The following is a 17,057-nucleotide window of genomic DNA, read 5'->3' on the forward strand; positions in this document are numbered from 1 at the left end:
GTTCTATATAGTAAATTTTGAAGGTGTGATTAAATCCTTGCTTTCAGAATTAAATAAAGAAGGATTTTCAACCTGAGGTGTGTGGTGTTTTTTTTTTTTACTATAATATGCTTGTAGAATTAGCCACTGGTGAGATTTCTTGTGGAAAACTGACTTCCATTATAATATGAAATTAATAAACATGGTTTTAATTTGTGCAATGTAATTGTAATCTGTTGTGTCTATACTTTGTATTGACAATTCTGGAAATAGACAAAAGCAAATGTCTAAAGAGGGTAACCCAGATGAGACATTTTTATATGAGGAACTGTAACAAGATTACAGTGGTCAACAATAAAGCATTGTGAAGAGAATAAATTAAACTTGTAGGTTTGGTGAGCTTGAGAACAAGTCCAAGCATGTGACTTTATAAATAACAATTTCACAACGAATATAGGCTTGGTAAGCAGCCCATAAATCTGGGCAAACAGCCTACTGAGCATTTTAATGCCAGCTCTGCCATCTCTATTCTTTGAACTGACTACTGATGAGAAAATTAAGGAAAGCTGGAATTAAGCAGGATTCTGTTGACAAAAACAATTTTATACTTCTCTTCATGAATTTAACATGTGTCACTTGTCTTTTCTATCAGGGAGCATGGGCTCATTAGATTAAATCAAGAGTTGAAAGGATTTTTGATATACAGGAAAAAGAAATACAGCACAGGTGGAATGCAACAGGTGGCATATCTCTTATAACACATATAATAATGCAAGCTTTGTCATAAGAGCTATTCTGTGACTTAATGTTTTCCAAGTCTTCTGTTCCAAGCCAAAGGAGAAAATGTAGAGAACACAATCTGGATATGTAAAGAGGTTATGCTCTTTCCTACTCCCTCCCTCTCCTCCAAGTATAATCTGCAGGTAGGTAGAACAGATCTGGAGGAAAATACTTGTATATATTCTTTTCTGGCTTCCCTAGAAGCTTTGCAGGCCCACCTTTTCCTTCTTCAGTAAGTATTCTTGTTGTTCTTCAACAGTACAGAGTAAGAATTTATTTAAACAGTGGCAGAGCTGGTAATGATAGGTTGTTTTTTTCTGTAGGATTAATAAGGGCTTCTGTCCAGCACTGTTTCATTTGTAAAGTTAAGTATATTTTCTTCCAAGTCAGCTGCTTACCTTCTAGTGCTTATTTCTTCTGTTCTGAAAAAAATCAGGGCAACTGTAATACGAGATTCATGCTGAGTAGGAGTCAGAGATATGCCTTAGAACAACAGGCCATATTAAAGGACTGAAAGTCAGCTCTTTGTAAACATCAGGCTGTGGTTTCTCTTGAAAGGATCCGTGAGAAGTTGCTGCTATGTTTTTGTTTTAATAAAATCAGTCAACTTCATCTGTTAGTCTAATTTTTAAAATTAATATTTGAAGCATATTGTGGGTTGGTAGTTTCTAAGCTACATTTTCCTATAAATTTATTTCAGAGGGAGAGGGAGAATTAGCTAGGATTTGAATGCATCTTTATTAAAAAGGGATTGGAAGAATTATATGGAACTTTCATAACTTCCTTTTGAATGGAGACCAAATACAACACATTATTGAAAAGTACATTGCAGGCCAAACTAAAGGAGATCAGAAAGTGTTTTTCAGTGATATATGAGCTGAGACTCCTAGGCTGATTGCAGGATTGTAAAGGAAACTGCACAACATTAAACATGGGGAGATTTTGCTAGAAGTAAACAGTGAATGGTTTCCCAGCTAAAAAAATAGTAATACTGAATAACACATCTCTGTGGAAAAATGGGCAATCATCTACAAATACTTTCTTCTGTTAACTGAAGTCTTCTTGTGCTTTTCCTTTATTTAATAGTACAAATGGATGGAATTTTTGGATCCTGCACTTTAGTGTTTGCATAAACTTAGTGAGATGGGGAGCGCCTAAATTGGATGGATGGATGGATATGTGTATCTATCACTTAGAATATTCAGAATCAATCTGCTGCTTTATATCCCATCCCTGTATCTATTACCAATTTTGAAGAAAGCTAGTGTGTGTCTGTGAATTGGTGGTGTATGTTGTGGGTATTTTCATTAAGACTCATGTTAATGATGTAATTTCTCATGAAATTAACCTTCAAAGAATAATGATGGCTGCTTTCTTAACATTTTAGTGGGCATGCATGCTATTCCAAACAATCCTGAACATCATAAATCCCAAAATCTGTAAATTGGGTTAAAAACAATACAATAAAACTAAATCGGTAGTATTACACAGCCTACACCCAACACTGCAAATCTTTGTTTACTTGCTTAGGAGAGCAAAGTTGGATTTCTTCAAAAATTTTGGGAATAGGGTGTTTTAAAGGGGAATGCTCTGATCAGGTGCTTTTTAGGTCCTGTCACAGGACATTGCTTAATGGATGGGATCCAGAACTTCTGATCTTATAGTAATGGCAGAAACAAAGGGAGAAAAATAGTCCCACAAATAACATTACAGGTAATCCTTGACTTGCCACAGCAGTTAGGACCAGAATTTCTGCCACTGAGCAATGAGGTCATAAAGCTTGACTGCATCACATAGTAACAACAATGCCTATAGTCCTGATTTTTCTTAACCAAATCCCACGATCACCTTCCTTCCAGCTTCCCACAACCAAAGTCAGTGGGGAAGTGGGCAAGAAATGGCAAGCTCCATGCCAGTTGGCAGGCAAGTTGAGTCAAGGTTGTGGAAGAGGGAGTGACAGAGAGCGAGAGAGAGCACAAAAGGGTGCATTAGAGGGGAGGGAGGGGCATGGGCATACATGAGTGGGCAATGTGGCATGAGCACAAAGGGGCTAGAGGAGGGTATGCAGGGAGAAAAGAATTATTCCTGGAACTTGTAATCTTCCATGCAGCTACTTCAGAAAGTCAATGGGGAAGCCGTCAGGGAACTTTGCAAATGGCAATCACATGATTGTAGGGCTGCAACTAATCATAAGTGCAAATTGGTTACCAATCACATGGCTGTGGGACTGCTGGGATGGCCAGAATTCCAAGGATCAGTTATAACTACTGTTCTTTTAGCACCTTATTAACTTTCAACCTTCAATTGAAGGTTGAGGTCTACCGTGTTTCTCATATAATAAGGCTGGGTCTTATTTTTTTTTGAGCCCTGAAAAAATTGCTAGGCCGTCTTTTCGGGGGTGACTTAATTCCCCTCCCCCCTTGCATCTTTGGGTGGGTGGGCGGCGATGGCTTGGATGTTGACCTCGGTGTTGGTGGGGCACTTCGTATCGGGGTCAACGCAGGCAGTACCATATCTAGGTGTGCAACAAAAGTACTTCCTAATGGCAAGCCCCCCACCACCATTCCCCCCCATTTCGCATGTTTTAATATAGGCCTTAATTTGGGGGGGAGGGGCTTAATTTCATTTAATGCCCATAAAACATGCTGGGACTTCCTATTGGGGGAGGCCGTATTGTTGGAGAAACAGGGTATCTGTAATTAATATGACAAAAATCAGAGACTTTCCACTACCAGATGGAATAAACACCACAATGCTTGTCCCCATTACTTGATAAACGTGTTTTAATGAGCTTTCTAATAACTACAGAACAGCAGCAGTTGAGAAGACTGCCTTCAGTGGTCCTTTAGATGGCATTCCCTGAGGGAAGGGTCGTGGAGGAAGCCCATTCTTCCAGATTTTGTCGGATAGACAGATGATATTTGGAGTAGGTAGTTCTGCAGGTACTGAATAGTAAAAATGCTATTCAGAAATTTATACTCTATTTCTATGTCTTAAATTCTTCCATTTTGAGGAATTCAAAATAAAGCAGCTAGTAACAGACAGTATAATATTCCACAGTTTTTTTAAAAAAAGCAACTATGCATTTGTTATCTTAATATTTTGCTAATACATTTGGTGCTATAGTGCCACTACATTAAAAAAAAGAAAGAAAACTTCAAGTGAACATTAATTTTGCCCTTGTTTTAATTAATATTCTTCATGATATTGATAGCATTACAATTTTTGCTATATCTATTATGTCTAATTCTGAATGTTGTGGGCATTAACAGACAAATGCATAAAAGTTTGTCATGAAAACATAAATGCCTTACATAATGTAAAGAAGTTGAACACAAGTGAAATATTTGACTTAATATATATTTATATTTAATATAATTATTACTTAAATCTGTCCTTTATAATTATAAGATACATTTATTTTAGATACCTATCTAAATATTTAAATAGTTCAATGCGTCCTCTCTGGTTTAATTTTGTGTAATGAAAAAGCCCTTTTATTGAAATTAACATTGTTCTAGGAGCACAAACAAGTCAGGAAATACCAGTTGGTCATCTTCAAGATTGAAACCAAATTTGACAATCTGTCAAATATTCTAAATGCTACCCTAAATGTCCCTACTATGAATTTGTATATGTTCCAGCAGGATTCCGTTTGACTTGAAATTCAGACCTCACAAGTATTTCTGAATTTCAAAAGCAATTTCTAAATTCTGTGACTTGTTTTTCATAACACATCAGCAAAAACTCTTGGACACTCTGCATTAATTCTGCCTGTGGCTGCAATGATTTGAAGCAGATTTTTTTCAGGACTGTATTCATTGCTTATTTTTTAACTGCTCATAAATGTTCATATTGTTTCATTTATGGGGTATTTAACACGTTGCTCTATTTTGCTTTAGTCACATTGATCAGACAACAACATGGCAGGATCCAAGGAAGACTCTCCTTTCCCAAATGAATGTCCCAGCTCCTACAAGCCCTCCAGTGCAGCAGAATATAATGAATTCAGCAACTGGTAAGGAGAAATCAACCAAAATTTCTAGAGAATTACAAGAAGTTTAACATTTAGTATATAAAGTATTTGCTGATCGTTTGTCATTATTGCAGAGATTTATTACTAAAAATGGATTTTACACAGATTGTCTTCCATATAAACGTTTATCAAAGAGTTACTTCCTATGAGAAATAAAACACAAATCGATGAGTAGAAAGTGTTATGCCAGTGAAGGAAGGAAACTTGATTCTTTTGAAACATTCTAATTTTAAAACAATATATGAGGATTTGTGCAAAATGCCATAAGTATATGCAAGTCTTCATTATCTTCTTCCTAGGCTTTGCCTTATGTTGAAAACTTTCTCAGTTTTATTCCTTTTATATCTTGGTGCATTTATTTCTTATTATTTTGTTTGCTATGACTTCATAGTGGTTTTTGTTGGCATTAGTTTTGTCATATATAAATAAATATTTTGCAAATATCACTATTTTTTAATTCCATGTTTCCAAGTGATATTTAAGCAATATAGAATATATTTTTATAGCAAAGGACTGTCAAACATATACATGTATGTTCTGAAGATCATGCTATAGCTGTGGAAGGCAACTTAGTGACCTTGAGAAGAAGTGCAGCTGTCTTACGTGGTTGCCTACAGGTGTTACATTACTGTAAGCATTATTTTTACTTGGGATGTAAAGTACCACATAGTCCTGAGACCTCTGAGTGGACTAGGCTTTGAATTGGAGGAAAGCAGACTGGAGTGTACAGGGGGAAGTGTGTTGCTTATCCCCTGTTGGATTTTGCCATCCAACTCTTTGTTCTAAGCTTGTCTGTCTTGTTATTCCCACCATCTTTTCAACATTTATCAATTTTCTGCCTTCAAAATAATATTCAAAGTTGCTTAGAGGTATATAATACACAAAGAAAATGAACGATAAAAGTGCAGAACATTTGAAATAAAAAATAAAGTATACATTCTTCAAAATAACAAACTAAATAGAGTATTGCAGAAAAACGAACACTGATTTTTTTGGCAACCTGTGAAGGAAAAATTTTTTTTGCATGAAGATGGGTCCCGGATTTATAAAATGGCACTTTTTACAGATTCTGCTACAGATACATTAATAATCCGTACAAGTAGTCCTAGAATTACGACCACAATTGGAACTGGAACTTTTCCTCAGAGCTGCTCAGAGCATCCAGTAGTGGGAGGTGCTTCAGTCTCTGCATTCATAGGCTGAGCTTGAATTGAGGAATGCTCCTCCTCCTCCACGTGACTCCTCCACAGCGTTCCCCAGTTTTTGCTCAGCCTCGTGCGAGACAGGCAGTGCATTGACTAGCTCCTTGGCCGAATCAGGATTTTCTCTAATCACAGTCACAATTTCGTTCGTTTATCAGGTTGTATTTCTTCTTCTTTTTTAGGCCTGCGCATCTGTTTAACTGGAACTTCCATCCACCCAGGGGAAGCACATTTGGGCCCCCAGAGGGAGGCAAAGGGGAGGGCCAGTAGTGCCTTCGCACCACCTCCCATAGTCAAAATATCCTTACCCTGCCTTTTCTTCTGTGCCGCTTCATTCCGTTTCGTTAGTTAGCGGCTTGAATTACTTTCGCCTGAGTCATTTCGTTAATTCCACCCCCTCCGCCGAGCGCTGCTCTAGCGTGGAAGGGCTAATCCTTCCCTTCCCTACCCCTCTCATCATTTAAAGCTTCGGCTTGCCTTTTGGGAGGGAAATCCGCCGCTGAGACACCCGAGGATCCCTCGCATTATTGGTGGCCGCCATTTTGGGAGCCTTCTTGTGGCCGACCACCATTTTGTTCTCCATATCATTGCTATGAGAGTAAATCTGCTCGAGGATACAGGACCCGTAGGCCTGTTTCAGAGCTATTCAACCTCTTTTAGCCATTTAGCACTGAGGTTGATTTCTTTACTTTAAGAATCGTTGGCCTCATACCACAGCTTACTCAGCGGCGCAGCAGCAGCCACCCAGTGCCGCCTGGGCAGGAAGGCTGCTGAAGGCCCTAGTTTTTGCTTTCTCACTGGGCCTTAGGCATTCAGATTTCGGCTGATTGGATTATCTGCTACTATTGGAGCAAGGATTTAATTGTGCATTGCAAAGACAACAATCTTATCACTTCTAGCAGAATATTACTGTGATACAACTCAATTTCTCATATATATATATATATATATATATATATATATATATATATCCATATCCATATATATATATATATATATATATATATATATATATATATATATATATATATATATATATATAAATAATTAAAAGTTTAAAAACAAAAACAAAAAAAACCAGGGGGGCGTGAAATAATTATCAGGGCACCCGGTCTTACCACAGATTGGCCCCTGGGCATGCCAACCGCCTCAACTTGATTCCTAACATATTCTGCAGTATTCATATTACTCATTGAAATGGCAGATGGTAACACCTCCAGAAGACCTTCTTTCAAGGCAAAAGCCAAGAACCATCATTTGCGCAGGCAGGCTAAAGAAACCTCCAAAGCCTCCCAGAGGGATGCTTTAAGGCGCCACAAGGCCCTGGAAAAAGAGATTAGCAGACGCACTAAAGAGGCTCCTGCAGTGCCTCCAGTCCTCCCACCCACTACTCCCTCTACCGCCGCTCACCCCCCCTCCTCTAGATTTTTCCTCCTTATCCAGGTGCAGCTTGCCCTCCCAAGAACAACAGGCTCTGATTCCTGGAACACCGGCTAGAAGGGCCCCTGAAGCCACCTTCACCCCTACAGCAGCCGGCCTCCGTCAAGAGGACTCACTCATAGATGAGAAGAGAGAGTAAGATCCTGGATGGAGTTGGCTATCCGCCAAGGGATCACGGCCGGACTCCAGCAAATAGCCAGGCCTGGTCACTACCCAACGGTTTCTGAACCTGAGTCTCAATGCGTAAGATCCTTGTCCAGCTCGGACCAACTCCATGGCCAGGTACACTTGCAGAGGGAGATCCCCCTTACAGAAGGGGAGGAGGAGGAAGGGGAACTGGACCAGATCAGGGAAGATGAGGAGTTTGATTTAGGGTCTATGCAGTACAGCGAACCCCTATCAGAGGTGGATCCACTGGAGGGGGAGATGTCCGAGGACGAGGGTCTTACCCCCAATCAGCCCGCCTTCATGGGCTTGTTCAAGCCACACTTATTTAAGTCCCTACTATTCAAGGCCAAGAACATTTCGGGCCTAAATACGCAGTCACCCTCTGACCCCCCTCCTCCAATCCCAGAGGGCCCAGATGACTCTATCTTTAAACAGTCCATGGGGGAGGCCGAGGTTATCCCAATTCCACCCATTTTTTCTGATCTGGTGATGAAACAGCTGGCCTCTACAGTGGCGCCTCCAGCCCTGTCTGGCCACGATAAGAGATTTTTCAATTTGGACCCAGAATTCTCTAAATTACTGAGTACCCCTGAGGTTGACGAGCCCATAGTGGGCCTAGCCTCCTCCTCGACCCCGAGTGATGCACTGGAGGCTCTGAAGCCAGAGGAGAAGGGGGCCGAGCTGGCCTTGCGCCGGGCTCACCAATCGGATGCCTGGGCCATCAAATTGGCTATGACCGCATCCTTTTTCACAAGTTCATCTATTCAATGGCTCCGTCAGCTCAAACAACACGTCCCTGCATCCAATGTCAGGGCGCATCAGGACATCGCCAAGCTCACGGCTGCAGCAGAGTTCTCTGCCGGTGCCACATACCACTCTGTCAAATTCTCCACAAGAGCAATCACATCACACGTTACAGCCCGCCGTTTGCTCTGGCTGAAACATTGGCAAGCAGACATTAAAAACGAGGTCAAATTGGCTTCTGCTCCCATTGTGGGAAACAAATTATTTGGCCCGTCCCTAGACCTCTTACTGATGCAATAAGAAAAAATTCCTCCCCTCCCTTACACGGAGGTCAGAATCCAGAACCTCACAGCCCTTTTGGAGAGGGTCCTTTCGGCCCTTCTACCAGGCTCCCTTCTCCCCCAGGTACCAAAGGCCCCCAGCCTTCATGTCGGGTCAACCCCAGGATTGTGCCTACTCAGGAGATAGGAAAGAAGGGGCAGTAATTACAAAAGGCCCTTTCGGGGAACAGGTAGCAGGCCTTTCCGGCGTCCAAGATAGGCCACCACACTCCCTTCCCATTGGCGGGCGTCTTAAATTTTTTGCCAGCCAATGGGACTCCTTTACCCCTGACGCCTGGGTCAGGGACACAATTACATTCGGTCTTGCCCTTGAGTTCCAGCCCCCGATTTCTTTATGTCATGCCCTCTTTCCAGAGACCGGACTAAGCGTGATCTAATGGATTCCGCTATCCAGCATCTCCTTAATATAAGAGCCATCCAACCTGTTCCGACCGCAAAATGAGGGCGGGGTTTTTACTCTCACCTGTTCGTAGTCCCAAAACATTCGGGGGGGTGGAGGGCGATACTGGATTTAAAACGACTCAACCATTATCTGTTATATCGCAAATTTAAAATGCACACATTGCAATCCATCCTCCTGGGAACCAGACAAGGGGAATGGCTCACATCCATAGACTTGACAGAGCCGTACTTCGCCATTTGGCCTTCCCATCACAAATTTCTAAGGTTCTGCTATAACCATCATCACTATCAATACGTGGCCCTTCCATTTGGATTAGCCTCTGCCCCCAGGACCTTTACCAAGGTCCTCGCAGCATTAGCGGCCCATCTCAGGAACCTCCCTGTCCATCTTCAATGTTATCTGGATGACATCCTCATCCTGTCTCCCTTTGAACATCAAGCAGTGAGGGACACCCAGGTTACCCTAGCTGCTCTCCAAGAGCATGTTTTTCTTATAAACTGGAAGAAGAGCCAATTAACCCCATCTACTCGAATAACCCACTTGGGCACGGTGATTGACACACTGGCAGGGAAGGTTTTTCTGTCTTCGGATAGACTACTCAGTATCCAAAAATCCATCAGAAAGATCAGGCGACTTAAGAGGGAAACCCTACTAGATTTGTCAAAATTATTAGGAAAAATGATTTCGTGCATTTCCATTATTCCCTGGGCCCGTCTACACTCCAGATCCCTCCAGTGGTTCCTGCTTCCGTACCAGAGATCCAGCAGAAGCAACTCAAAACGCATGGTCAGGGTACCTCCAAGGGTTCTCACGTCCCTCCTCTGGTGGGACAAACCGGCCATCAACAAGGCTGCTTCTTCAAGGAGCCCCAAAGGCTCACTATCACCACAGATGCCAGTCTATTCGGATGGGTCGCCCACGTTCAGTCACTCACCACACAGGGCAGATGGTCTGCAACAGAACAATCATGCAGCATAAACTGGCTGGAACTTCACGCTGTCCACCTGGCCCTTCGCAGCTTCCTCCCCCAGGTACGCGGACAACACATTCTCATTCTAACAGACAACGTGACGGCCAAAGCCCACATAAACAAACGGGGGCACACAATCAATATGATTAATGAGGGAAGCCAAGCGCCTCTGCCGTTGGGCAGCGAACAATCTCCTTTCCATCAGGGCAGAACACATCTCGGGATTATCAAATACTCAAGCAGACTGGTTAAGCAGGGCTACCATAGACCAGTCGGAGTGGCACCTCCACCCATCCCTATTCAAAGAGGCGGCAACAATCTTCGGGCAACCGGTAGTGGACCTGTTTGCATCCCCCCTCAATGCTCAGCTCTCGAGATTCTTCTCAAGGTACCCATCCCAAGGGGCGGAGTATTACAACGCGTTACGCTGCCCTTGGCCCATGGGGCTCCTGTGCGCATTCCCCCCACTAGCACTGGTGCCCAGGGTTATCCAGAAGTTGCTGCATGAGCAAGCGGAGTTGCTTCTTGTGACACCCTACTGGCCCAGACGGCCATGGTTTGAGGACCTCCGCAGTCTCTCAGTGGCCCCTCCCTGGAGGATCCTACCAGACAGGATCTCACTATGCCAGGGACCCTTCCTGCATCCGGATCCTCAATGGCTCCAATTAGCCGTCTGGAGGTTGAGCGGGACCGCCTGAAGAGAGAAAACTTCTCTAGCAAGGTCATTGACACTATTCTAGCTGCCAGATGGCCCTCAACCATTCAAATTTACAACGCCACATGGTCCATTTTCTGTAAATGGTGTAACAAGTTCCAAATTAACCCAGTTTCTCCTTCTGTTGCCCAAATTTTAGACTTCCTTCAGGAGGGACTCAGTAAGGGGCTGTCTCCTAATACATTGAAGCGACAGGTAGCAGCATTAACAATGGTTATTTCCTGTGAAGGTGTTGGTTCCCTTTCTCACCACCCCCGCATTCGGGCTTTTCTTAGAGGAGCCACTAACTTACACCCTCCAACTGTGCACCGGTACCCAACCTGGGACCTTAACAGAGTTCTTATTTCGCTCACTAAACACCCCTTCGAACCCTTAAGGGAGTCAACCCTCCAGTTTTTGACATATAAGGAAGTATTCCTCATAGCCATTACATCCGCCCATCGGATATCGGAAATCGCAGCCTTATCCATCAGAAGGGACCTTTGCGTATTTCATGCCGATCGGGTGGTCCTCCGGCCCGATCCCATGTTTTTACCCAAAGTCAATTTGGTTTTCCCCAGAGCACAGGAACTCATCCTTCCAAATTTTTGTTCCAGGCCATCGCAGGAAAGGGAAAGACAATGGCACAAACTTGATGTGAGACGCGCTCTGCGAATTTACATCAAGCGCACAGAGCCCTTCAGGAAATCGGAGGCCTTAATCCTTTCCTTTTAGCCTAAAACGCAGGGTCACAAAGTGTCACCGTCCACCATAGGCCATTGGATAAGAGCAGCTATAGCTAGGTCATACCAGTCGCAAGCCTTGCAGGTGCCCAGAGGTATAACTGCTCATTCCACCAGGAGTGCAGTAACCTTGGGCCACTCAGGCACCAATAACCGAAATCTGCCGGGCGGCGACTTGGGCATCCCCGTCACCTTTTATTAGGCACTACAAGATTGATGTGTTTGCCTCAACGGAGGCTTTCTTCGGTAGACGGGTTCTCCAGCGGGTTCTTAGAGACCCTGAGGAGGTTCCGGACCAGACGGAGTCCCTCCCGTAGGACAGGCCCAGCTTTGGTATGTCCCACTACTGGATGCTCTGAGCAGCTCTGAGGAGAAGGGGCGTTGGTACTTACCTGATACACCCGTTCTCTTTGAACTGCAAAGAGCATCCAGCCCCACCCAAATTTCACAGTTTGGTGGGGTCTTGTTTCGGCCAATGAACCATTAGGTAGTTAGGATGAGAGCACGATTTTTTTCCTCTCGTCTTTGCAAAACTGGGGAATGCTGTGGAGGAGTCACATGGAGGAGGAGGAGCATTCCTCAATTCAAGCTCAGCCTATGAATGCAGAGACTGAAGCACCTCCCACTACTGGATGCTCTTTGCAGCTTAAAGAGAACGGGCGTATCAGGTAAGTACCAACGCCCCTTCCATCGCTAAATTATGTGGTCATTAAGTGAGTTGTACCCAATTTTATGTCCTGTATTGCCAGACAGACAGACTGACTAAGCTGAAATGGTTTATTTCTGTGCCTGCTAGGATTATGACTCAACAGACATTGGAACAGGCAGACAGAAAACTTGGCTGGAAATTATAATTTTCCCCAGTAACAATGTAATAATATGTAATATCTGTCTGCTACAAGTTTTTGTATAATGAGTGATCTGAAATAATTGTCTTTCCTTGAGAGAAAAGTCCTGGATTATTAATCTGTAGCTTCTCCATTCATTTTAGTAGATAAAATCCAGGCTCTTGATCTGAATTACAACTAAATGGGTCTTAATAATCCTCATCTCAGTCCGTATCTTGTCCATTTGAAATAAAAATGTAGGCTTTATTAAAACATTTGTATGAGCAAATTCTTTTCTGACTAAGAAAGCAGGTGTTTTATTCTAAATGGTTAAAGTTTATTCCATCTGCTGGTTCTCCTTCCTAGAAGATAAGAAAAGATGATAGCATAAAAACTTGCAAATGTTCTACTATTACTTGTTCTATCAGCATGTTAAAAAAATACTTTTATTTGAGAACATTGGTTGATTATATGAGAGAGAAAGAGCTCATTTAATGTTTCAGAAAAATATTTTTATGGAAATCTCCAGGGATTTTTATCAGAATAAGTGTGTGTTTTTCTTTAAAACCATGATTTGGAAAGTGGTAAAAGTTTCACAGTAGTTATTTTTGAATCTGTCTGTGCAATAAGACATGTTGCTGATTTGAAAGGACATTCCTTGCTGAGGAGTAATAAAGATTTGTAATTAGTCATACTTCCTAAGCTTGGTGAAAAATGATAATTATGGGTATCTAAGAATGTGGAGAGAACACTGCAAATTATTCTTGTGGCAAATGTAGTCTTAGCAACACACTGTTTCATCTTGGCCCAAGATGTAACAGTGAGACATGATTTAATGGCATTGTATGAAGTTCAAAATTGTTTTGTGAAAATGGTATTTAGTATGACAACATACTAATCATAAGAGAATTAGTGGTTGAAAATAGACAATTCTTCAATGGTTTTATTTTATTTACAGTATATAGACACTCATCTCAAGTACATAACTGGGCAGCTCACAACATTAAATGATGTATCAGTTTTTTGCAAGCCTAACCTGGCATTAGATAATACTGATATATTTTAAATCATTTACAGAGTCTGTTCTAAAACATGAAAACAAATAATAACAATATTTGCTCTTTGAACCTCACCTCATTTTTATGGAATTGCTTTATGGTATTAAAAAAAATTAGCCTACTTTATATAAATGGTGATAAATACAGTGATAGATACAGGCACAGATATAGACTTCCTACAATTAGGAAGCAAGTTTTCAATTTAACAGTTGAAAAAGTTTGAGGATAGTATGAGAAATAAGAGTTAAAAATAATTGCCACAGTTGTATTGGATGAAATTATGGAGGTTTAGCAATTTTGTTTATTCTCAAGCTACAGAGTATTATGACAGTTGGAGTAATAAATCTAGGAGAACTCTTGTCTTATCAATTTATATCTATCTATATCTATATCTATATAGATATGTTTTCTTAAGTTTTCGCGGGTATTTAGATGTATGGTATTCAGCTTTGTTTGGGTATTTTCCCACGTCATTATAGTTGTGCTTTTAAAGTTGTGGCAACGTTTCGGCAGAATCTCATCTGCCATCATCAGGCTTCTGTATTGTGTTTGTCTGGGACAACTATAATGACGTGGGAAAATACCCAAACAAAGCTGAATGCCATATATATATATGTATGTATGTATGTATGTATATGTATATATATATATGTGTGTGTGTGTGTGTGTGTGTGTGTGTATCATTAAACAAGTGACATGAGCAAAGATTTCAGCAGCATAACTTTATTCTCAGTGTTTTGAATTTTTCAAAAACCCCATATTGCAAATAAACTTTCCTATTTTTCTACACTCTTCATAGCTTCTGTCTTGGTTGACCTTTCCAGCTTAAATGTTCATTCTCTCTGTTTTTTTCTTGAAATAACATTGAAAGTTTCTTTGCTCATCATTTTCGTTTCCTACATAATTTCCATCAATTTTCATAATTAATGTGTGTTTTCCATTGAAGCTAAGTGGAGCATGTGTTATGTTTCAATATGGACCATTAGCAATGCTCATTAAAACAGGACATTGCTGTTCCCAGCTAATAAACAAGTTTCTCCCTGATTAATGGTTTATATAGTTCTTTTATCCTCTAATTTAACTATGGTTTTATCAAACCTGTGAAAACTACATGATTGTTTTTTCCATTCTGTAGAACAGGGACAGTTGCCCTCCAGTTGTCTAAGTTCATGGTTAAAGATAAAAAATGGTCTGAGATATCTGAAATGATGGTTCAAAGAATCTGAAAACCATCAGAAGACCCTTTTGCTTTTTATATAAAGAAAAAAAAGATTATTTCTCAGAAACTATCCAATGGTTTGCTAGCCCAAAATTAGCATAAATATGGCTAAGGGCTCCATGATGACCTGTATCATATATATACACAGCCTCTTTGCTGAGTTCCTGCAGGATATTGTTTTTACACAGAACTCCCACTGTTTAACATAAAAACAATTGTATAATATAAGGAATAATGTACAAAATATGGAAAATTAAACAGATAAATAGGAACAGAAACGTGCCTAAAATAGTTCTGAAATGTCCTGGAATATGAATGTTTGGCTAATTCTGAAAAAGATGCCAAGACAAAAATGAAAATAGGAATACCACACCCCAATATTACGAAGCCAGGCAGTAGAGCCTGGAGTTGTAACTATCCCTTCCTTTTCATTTTCTCAATAGGAAGAATTTAGAATAATCAAAAGATGGGGTAAATTTTAGGGCATTTAAAATCCTCCCCCCCACCCCCCAGATATTTGAAACAAATGTTTTATTGCAACACAGCTATAGTATTCTTCCTTTCCCTTAAACCCCCAGAGCCACGCGATATGCTGAAACAATTAGTTTCATGTGTGCTGGGTTTTATGTAAATTAACTGAGGTTTGTTTCTTTTTTAAGTTTAGCTACTTTTTTTCAGCAGGCATAGCACAGCCTACTATGAATTGCTTCCTTCTGTGTTACAGGCCCGCTCCCTGAAGGATGGGAACAAGCCATGACCCAGGATGGAGAAATTTACTACATAAACCATAAGAACAAGACTACATCTTGGCTAGATCCAAGACTTGACCCACGTTTTGGTAAAAGTTCCTGGCACTTAAAATTCTTCCCTCCACCCGTCCACCCACCCTTTCCTTCCACTTAGATAAAAACTAGTAGCTGTAGCCAGAGACTTGGCTATTGAATTTAAATTAATTGAGAAATTCACCCTCTCCCATCTTGATGTCTTGTGCCTTTGTCCACTCCTACTAACAGCATGTAACCTTTTTCTTCCTTGAGGGCAAGGTGAAACTTTCCATAAACTCTCTTTTTTTATTCATGCTCATCGTATTTCAATTTTATGTTACCTCTCCCATCTCTTTTTTAGATTTGAATTTTTCCACCGCTATTATATTTGTTATTTTTATTGTATAAAAATAGAGATGATTATTTATATTGCCAGTTGTTTCAAAGATAATTCAGTTTTCTTATTGAACATGATGGCTTAGGTGTTAATAAAAATGGAGGTTACCCGGTGTGCATAGGGTAAAATCAACTTTAAAAAGTCTAGTTCATGATAGTTTTTAAGCCTGTTGGGTTACTTAACAAGAAGCTGATCTGACTCTGAATATTAACTTAACCTTCAAATCTTTCTTTAGATTTATGTGTTGTGGGGTATTGTTTTAGGTTTCTGTTCTATTGTATATAAGGCATTGTCTGGCAGTATAAATTTTTGTTAGTATAATTGTTTTATTACAATAAAGCAATGGCAGTTATTTGTTGTTTAAGCTATTATTATCAGTCTTGTACTCTGACCTAAGAACTTCCCCACAACTGCAGAATATTTTTTTTTTAAAAAAAAGTACACATAACATCTTTGTTCAAAATTTACAACTTCCAATTCTGTATAATTTTCTTTTCATGATAAATTCATGCATAAGCAAGTCGAGCAAGCCCCATTAGAACTAATAATGTCACAGCATTATTTCTTTTTAAACTGCTCCATCGAGAACCAAATAATTTTGGGGAGAGCTAAAATACTAGTGTTTAATGTAGTATTTATTACTTTGTATTTGATCCTTTCAGATGAATTTCCTCGATTTAAAGATTACTTTAAAAAAGTAAAAAGTTAGGTTTTGATTTTGTTTCAGTTTAAAATAATCACTAATGCCGAGGTAGCAAAATTATGCAAAAGCTTCAGTTTTCCCCAGTGAAGGATGAGTAATTTGCAATGTTTCTTGTGTCCAGTGCAATCCTATATGTGAATTTATATGTTAACCCTGCAGTGATTAATCAGACTTCCTAAACTGTGTCTTAAAATTGCAGTGAACCTTGTTTGGAATTTAAGCAGTCAAAAGTGCTATGCAGCTAATACAGGAAAAAGTAAAGAAATTGCAATAAAATATTAGCGTATGCCTCTTTCTTTAATAAGAACACTTTCATGGAGATCTGCAGCACAGCTGAAGTTTCGAGAGCAAAGGAAGAAAAAGAATTTTTTCCTTCCCATTAAAATCTTCCCATTCTTTATTATGTAATAAGAAAAGAAGATCAAAAAGACTTGTAATTCTCAAACCTAACAGACAAATGGCTAATTATCATTATAACTTTTAATTACTACTATTATTATTTCAGTCAAGATCCTATAATAAGACTTACATTTCCAATTTTTTTATATAACAGCTCAGTCAGCTGGCCTGAATTGACTGATAGTGAAGA

General features: G+C 40.3%; 1 protein-coding gene across 8 annotated transcripts in view; it reads left to right on the forward strand.

Annotated features, from left to right (window-relative positions):
* The window catches only part of YAP1 (Yes1 associated transcriptional regulator), an 86,798-nt gene that overhangs the window by 40,707 nt on the left and 29,034 nt on the right, over nt 1-17,057 (forward strand). For 4 of the 8 annotated variants that reach the window (XM_026706885.2, XM_026706884.2, XM_087937074.1 and 1 more), the window contains exons 3-4: nt 4,662-4,777; nt 15,329-15,442. In XM_026706885.2, the coding sequence (XP_026562670.1) occupies nt 4,662-4,777; nt 15,329-15,442 (230 nt within the window). The remainder of the gene's footprint in view (nt 1-4,661; nt 4,778-15,328; nt 15,443-17,057) is intronic. The other 4 variants (XM_026706887.2, XM_087937076.1, XM_087937077.1 and 1 more) reach the window with 1 other exon arrangement.

This window comes from Pseudonaja textilis, chromosome 7, assembly GCF_049901715.1.
Source record: "Pseudonaja textilis isolate UNSWEBS1 chromosome 7, rPseTex1.2, whole genome shotgun sequence".
NCBI lineage: Eukaryota > Metazoa > Chordata > Lepidosauria > Squamata > Elapidae > Pseudonaja > Pseudonaja textilis.